The sequence below is a fragment of the Brassica napus genome, chromosome C4, assembly GCF_020379485.1.
Source record: "Brassica napus cultivar Da-Ae chromosome C4, Da-Ae, whole genome shotgun sequence".
NCBI classification, from domain to species: Eukaryota; Viridiplantae; Streptophyta; class Magnoliopsida; order Brassicales; family Brassicaceae; genus Brassica; species Brassica napus.
The window spans coordinates 18656706-18663812 of NC_063447.1; the positions used below are offsets into that span (position 1 = coordinate 18656706).

General features: G+C 38.1%; 1 protein-coding gene across 1 annotated transcript; it reads left to right on the top strand.

Annotated features, from left to right (window-relative positions):
• Nucleotides 1-220: 220 nt before the first annotated feature.
• Nucleotides 221-1964, top strand: BNAC04G16360D (MD-2-related lipid-recognition protein 3). The gene is made up of 5 exons (XM_013858647.3): nucleotides 221-239; nucleotides 410-540; nucleotides 721-819; nucleotides 922-1085; nucleotides 1690-1964. Exons 2-5 carry the CDS (start codon nucleotides 444-446, stop codon nucleotides 1825-1827), a joined length of 498 nt encoding a protein of 165 aa, XP_013714101.1. The 5' UTR covers nucleotides 221-239; nucleotides 410-443; the 3' UTR covers nucleotides 1828-1964.
• The last annotated feature ends 5143 nt before the right edge of the window (nucleotides 1965-7107 follow it).

Here is a 7107-nt window from a genome sequence, read left to right on the forward strand (position 1 = left end):
TTATTATTCCTTGTGAATGATAATTTTTTTAGTAACGTAAGAGAATGCATTATTCCTCGTCGTTCTTCGGTCATCTTTCACCCCTCAGTGAATCCCAGCCACGTGTTTGTATATCAGAGAAGTTACTCAGTGAATCCAGCCACGTTCGTGTACGTAGAGAAGATGGCAGGGATTGACAATATCAATGCCATTTCACTTACTCCGATCCAATTTCACATGATAGAAGGTACTCAAAGAAGGTGGAGTATATTTTAAGATTTTCGTGTATAACGTGAGAAATTAATATATATCACTTTGAAGTTTTGAACGGATCCAATAATTTAGCAAAATATTATAATCTATAGGCTATATAAATAGTAGGCATGCATGAATGGAAGCATAACATGTAATACAAACTTGTTTCTTACAGAAAACATAATAATTAAAGACCAACGAGCTGATCCATGGAGATACTTAACGCCCGGCCTGTTCTTCTTCTTCTTCTTGCATCACTCTTCTTCTTACCTGCTTTGGGAGCTATCGATTTTGAATACTGCAACAGTAAGTATCGATTGTAGTCTTGATTTTTCCTTCTGTATGTCTGCTTTTTTTTTTCTGTGGGATAATTAATATATATATGTAGTATATTGAACACCTATTGTTATTAGTTCATATTAATGTGGTTTGCTCCTATTTCTGTTTTTATCAACTTTCAACAATCAATCTATGTGACTGCTGTAGAAAGTGGATACGATTTCTTTAACGTCTCTCGTGTGGAAGTCTCTCCAAATCCCGTTGAGTTAGAAGAATACCCAACCATAAGGGTATTCGGTTATGCAAGTACGTAACTTTTCTAATGATCTTCCCAAGTTTTAACTTTTTCTCGCTATTTTATAGCTAGTTTGTAATATCTTCTTGATAAAAATATTTGTATGTATACAGACAAAAGCATGTATGATGGAACTGTAGAGGTGAAGGTTACAGCTGGGGGAACTACACAAACAATGGCAAGCTACTCCCTCTGTGTGGTGGGTTTTGAATGCGCTATTGTAGCTGGCACCAACTTTGAGTTAGTTCTGGCGGAAGTTCCTCTAGAATATATCGAGGTAACTATTATTTTCCTCTCTGCATACATATAAATAAAAACAAAACAAAACCCAGAGAACATGTCTATTACAATTTACAAGTATTTCAACATAACTATATAAAAATAAAAGAAAAATATAATATTATAATGAGTGGCTAAGATTTACTCAACAGTATTTCATAGTATCAGTTATCAAATGATATGCTTTTGAGTGGATTTCTCAGCCTTTTGAAATATATACTCATTATAATGCTATTATTTTTGTTTTGTTTTTGTACTTTTAGATACTTAAACATAAGGTTGTTCTATGACATGTATGTTTTTAAAGATTACGCATTAACTTGGTTTACCTCTCTGACAATCAAGGGCGAAGCTAGGTAGAGTGTTATGGGTACATGTGCACCCAATATATTTTAAGGATTTAACGTTTTACATTACATAAGTAAGATGTAAGTGGCTAAATTGGTTATGTTGCACCCATAGTTTCCCAAGGTCCTAGGTTCAATACCCCTTACTCTCTTTTTATAAATAATTTTTCTCTTTTTATAAATAATTTTGCACCCAGTTAAAAAGAAGTCTAGCTTCGCCCCTGCTAACAGTCTTCTTTTCTTAAACATGTGAAGGGTGTGTCCAAGTATGTATATTCCGTACATTTGACTAATGATGATGTGGGGGAATCTGAAGAGCCAATACTAAAAATGTGTGTCGCCTTCGAGATACCTACTGTAGATCTCACAATGGCCTCTGCTCAGTCAAGTTGATGGTCGAAATATATAGTATATGTTTTTAAGTCTTGGTATGAGTTGTCTTTGCGTCTCTGTCTCTCTACTTGCATATTTCCCTTTTATGTGATGTGGAACGAATAAAACATTTTCCTCAACGACATTGCTTTCTTCTCTTTCGTAATTTGGGTTGGTTTCTTGAACCTATGAGGTTTTGACTCAAGATGATTTATTATGATAATTAACTACTTTTAGTGTTATATACATGGCTTGTCTAATTCAGTTGTAATAACAACGTTTTCAATCGACGAATTAGACGGTTTCTAATCCACGGGGTTCTCCGGATCTTTTGGTAAGGGATTGAGGAGTTTTTGCTCAATCGCATTCGGTCTTAAGTAGTTGTTTGTCAACCGTTTTCTTCTTCGGCTACTCGGGTGGAGAACCGTTGTCTCGTGACTTCCATTAGTTGAAGCTTGTTCTTGAGTCGCGGATGTTCATGGTTCCTGGTTAGAACTTATTATGGAGCTCTTCTCGTACTTCAATAAATCGCTCGTCAATGCTTTCTCGTTTATTCTAGCTTCTGCATTCGTCTTGCTTCTCACCTGTGTTGTTGTGTTGTGTGATCCAGAAGGTCTTACTGATCTTTACTCCCTTTGTTTTAGTCTAAGTGATGTTATCATTGTGTTTTTATCCTTGGCTCTCGGTGGTATCGTTTATCACGCCGGCTTATGACTCTGGAAAGGTGTTGTACCTTTGTCAGCGTTGTGTGTATTCTCTCGGTTGAATGGAATATAATCTACTAGATGATAAAAAACAACATTTCAGTGCTATCATGTCTCTGTTTCCAAACTCTATTTTTCAGGTAAAACCATGTCTAATATTATTTTATACAAAGCTTAAACCGTGGAATTGCCAAATATATATATATATATATTCTTACTTTTTCTTTTTTGATATATTAAAAATCAACAAATCCAAAAAAAAAAAAAGTGGAAGATATTTTTGGCTCTCCAACAGATCCTCAAACCTTCAAATTTTGGGGTTTTTGGCTCTCCAACAGATCCTCAGACCCTCGAAACATTATTTACTTTTCAGTTTGGTCTTTCTAATTTTGTAGCTTACATATAATGTTCAGGTGTATTTCTTGAAGCAAAAGATGACATAAAATGTCTATTATAATCTTCATTTAATTTCATTCACGTGGTCAGAAAAGTGTGGTCATGAAACCGATTGTAAATTGTGGACTATCCATAACCATCTCATTTACCACAACTGTCGTATCCCTGTTTTGCACGACCATAACCACTTCTTTCACCACCACCATTTCCACAACCATCCACCACTATAAACTCCACTCCCCCATAAGCTTCTTCCTTTGCCGCCTTCGTAAGCGCCACCGCCATAAAACCCTCCACCGCTTCCATGACCACTAACCACTTCTTTCACCACTACAACTTTCATATCCACATCCACAAATTCTACTTACGCCATCCACTCCTCCACCTCTGCCATAAGCTCCTCTACCACCATTTTCTTTGCCGCCATTGGAGGGTATAGCTGTTCATCTACCACCACAACTTTCATATCCACCTCCATAAACTTCACTTACACCATTAGCTCCTCCGTCACCTCTCCATACCTTCCGACTTTTGATCCACCTCCATGGCTCCACCTCCAACTCTTCCTCCTTCACCAACACCATAAGACCCTACCTATACCGTACGTCGCCACCAGCATAGCCACCATAACCATTAGGTGTTCCACCGTAATCAGGTCTCCACCTTCTCTTCGCCACTAGCATCCCCATCTCCACCCTCTCTCTTCCACTAGCGGATTTTATCAGATGGTGTGAAACGTCTGCGTGAAAAGTGTAATCTTTGGAGAAGAGAGCAGATGCGGTAGATTAGAATTTTATGGGTCAATAAAAAAGGGATTTTAAGTTATAAGGTTTTTTTAGGGAATTTACAAGCATATAGTACTTCACATGCTGAAAGTAAGTGTGAATGTAAATAGGTAAGCATAAAGTATGTCTAGATGTATTTTTTTCTAAAAGCTTTGACCTCTTCCGTTGAGGCAACAAATTTCAAACAAGCAAGTACTTGACGACATTTAGAAATGACTCGACGAATGATTAGTATTCGACTCTTGAGATTAATAGAAGATGTGATAATATTACTACATTGTCTCCTGAGAAGAAGACAATTGGTAGCAAATGAGTCCTCATGTCTCATTCAAATGGAAAGGTCACTGTGTACATATTATGTCACACAATATATGTGAAATATTCTACAAGATCATTGGGACACAACATTTGCGTTATAGCTTATTATGATTCCGGTTGGAATGCTTGTACTTTAACTCGTCGATAACTTAATGCTTACATTATTTTATTTGGAAATTCACTCATCTCTTGGAAGACTATAAACATGTTACTGCATCGATGCTGATATGGGTCAATGTCCTTTAAACTTAAGTGGATCAAAAAAATCTTTTCGTTCATCGTGATAGACCCTGGAGAGTTTATACAAGAAAGAGAAGAGGCGAAAAACAGATATAAAAGAGAAGTGAAGCGAAAAATATAAGACTCTGATTGAAAAAGAGTATTTGCAGTTATATTGTTGCAACTATAAATACAGTTAATGGTTATTGTTTAGCTTTATCGAAATACAAACTGAGAAGTGTAGAAGATGATTGTAAGACGAAGTGATAGCTCGTGAGAGGTCACTGGTTACAATTTTTGAGAGATTGATAGGATTACGACTTTGATTCTTATCAAATTGGTGTGAGTGAAAATCGGATCGAAAGTTCATCGCGATGACAAACGAGATCGAGGAGCGATTGCGAAGAGCCGACGAGCTGAATGATTCTGTTGCGGATTCTTCGATTCGAATGGAAAAATTGTCTGATTCGGTGGAGGCGCTATGATGTGCTCCAGTCCATGGATCAGTACATGGAACCAGCTCCGCATGGAGATCAGGACATTCTGAACAATTCAACCGAGGTTCATCCATCCAACCGTACCGATCAGACTGGCCGAGTCGTGTACCGGATCAACCCGTGTTCATCCGGAATGGAGTTTCGGCTGGAACCACGATCAGACGACCGAACTGACCATACCAGAGCTCGTCTTTCTCGACCATCTCGACATTCTAATGACAATAGTCGAGCCAGACTTAGCTTGGATCGTGAAGAACCTGAAGACAGACATGGATCTCACCCCGCGGACCATCCGGACAGTCCTGCAGGAATCCTTATCGTTACCGCCGTGCATCTATCAGGTTCGGATGAACCTGGACAGTAGCCGAAGGGTTTCCTTGACCAGAACGTGAACCGAAGGGTCATCTTTGACCAATCTGCATGGAAGACTGAGTCTCTGACTCATTAATAATATTCTAGTCTCTGACTCTTTAATTCTCTTTGACTACAAGAAGTATAAATATACAATCTCTTCCATGAATAAAATCAGTCTAAGTTTGAGTTATATTTTTGTTTCTTCTTTTCTCTGAGTGAGAGATAGAGTTCTTTAGCTAGTTCATTGGTGTGAACCGGCTTGTTGATTTGGTGGTCAGCCAATTCATCTTTGTGTGTTGTTTGGTGGTTAGCCAACGCACTACATTCTTTCTTAGGTGGTTAGCCTTTGATCGTGGGTATATCAAGAGTAATTATGCATCTCTTGACGATCATTTCAATCCATCTCAGTTCCAGAAGTGCCATTTGCCTTCTCGGATCATATCCAACACCCAGCTAAAGTGATCCTTCAATTCAGGACTTATCAAGTGGTATCAGAGCCACTTTGGCTGGTTTGTTTTCATTTCATCTTTTCATCTTCTCATCTCTCCACGATTTTCTTTTCTTATTTCTTGTTGTATTCGGGCTGTTTCTTTACTCCTTTATGATCGCCAGTTATTAAAAAAAAATAATAAAAAAAAGAAAAAAAAAGAGAGTAAAGTTTTGGCTTGAATCACTTCTGAAGAGAAATCCAGGGGGAGTGGTGGAAGAGAAACCGTGCTGGCTGAAGAGAAACCCTGCTGGCTAAAAAGAAACCCAGCCTTAGGACAGTTAAGGCAGATCCATATAAAAACTTCTTCATCTTTCTTTCTCTTTTCTTTTACCCATAAAAGGTTGTTTTGGTTTTTGATTGCTGATTTTTGAGTGCCTATCATCCTTTGAACCAGTGAAAAGAACTCTGATTGATCACCTAAAAATCGTGAGCTAAACACTTTGAGAGTGTGAGGATTTTTATTTGCTAACTCTTTTGTTAAGTGTTTTTCCAGGATGTTTGGACTTCACAAGAAATCAAATCAGGCTTCAAAACTACAACAAGATGTTTATTATCCTTTTAAAACTGTGCTGGAAAAAAAGCAATTGATTTTTGGAGATAAAAAACATTTTGCTTCTAATGGGTTTGATTTTGTGCAGAAACAAAGAAACGAAAGGAAAAGGCAAAACATGTTCGATGATGATGAGAAGAGGGTCAGAAATGGTGATCGTCCGTTCACCATAGCCAAGAGAAGCAACTGTGATATGCTTGATCAGAACGAGCTTCAGACTTACGCAAGTTTGGAGAAGATGTTGCATAAGGCAATTTTCGCTATTCAGCAACTCAAAAAGAAGAGAAACGCCAACACTTCTTCTGCACCAAAATATCATAATCTCAAACGAGGCAATCTTTCTTCTAATTCAAATTCCGATTTGAAAACTAATGTGTTTTCTTTTGATAAAAAATGTGTTTTCTTTTGATAAAAGCAAAGCTGTGAAAACCACAAGCAAAGCTCATTCTACCAGGTGCTTCAAATGCCATATGATCGGTCATTATGCTAACAAGTGCCAAAACCAGAAACCGTTGGTGACTTTGGAGAACGACAAAGTTGAAACTGAGCCAGAAAAGGAAGAACTTTCAGTCCCATTGCCGATTTTCGATGACTTCACAAATGAGCCAATGGAAGGGCTAGATAAAGAACAAATTTGTGGTCATCAAGCAAACCAAGAAGGATCTTCTTCCATTCAAAAAGTGGACCAAACTCAAGGTGAGCATTGTGCTGATTATAATTCTTTTGCTTATAACCCTTTTCCTTTTAATGTTACAGATTTGAGGACAAATCTTTTTAAAGAAGGAGGGAATGATGTGCCCCAGTCCATGGATTAGTACATGGAACCAGCTCCGCATGGAGATCAGGACGTTCTGAACAATTCAACCGAGGTTCATCCATCCAACCATACCGATCAGACTGACCGAGCCGTGTACCGGATCGACCCGTGTTAGTCTGGAATGGAGTTTCGGCTGGAACCACGATCAGACGACCGAACTGACCGTACCAT

What these genes read in the sequence shown, in the direction of transcription:
- BNAC04G16360D (XM_013858647.3), top strand. Translation starts at nt 444, where the DNA reads ATGGAGATACTTAACGCCCGGCCTGTTCTTCTTCTTCTTCTTGCATCA. An exon ending in CGATTTTGAATACTGCAACA is followed by an intron (nt 541 to 720) that starts GTAAGTATCGAT and finishes TGACTGCTGTAG; the next exon opens with AAAGTGGATACGATTTCTTT. An exon ending in TTCCTCTAGAATATATCGAG is followed by an intron (nt 1,086 to 1,689) that starts GTAACTATTATT and finishes AAACATGTGAAG; the next exon opens with GGTGTGTCCAAGTATGTATA.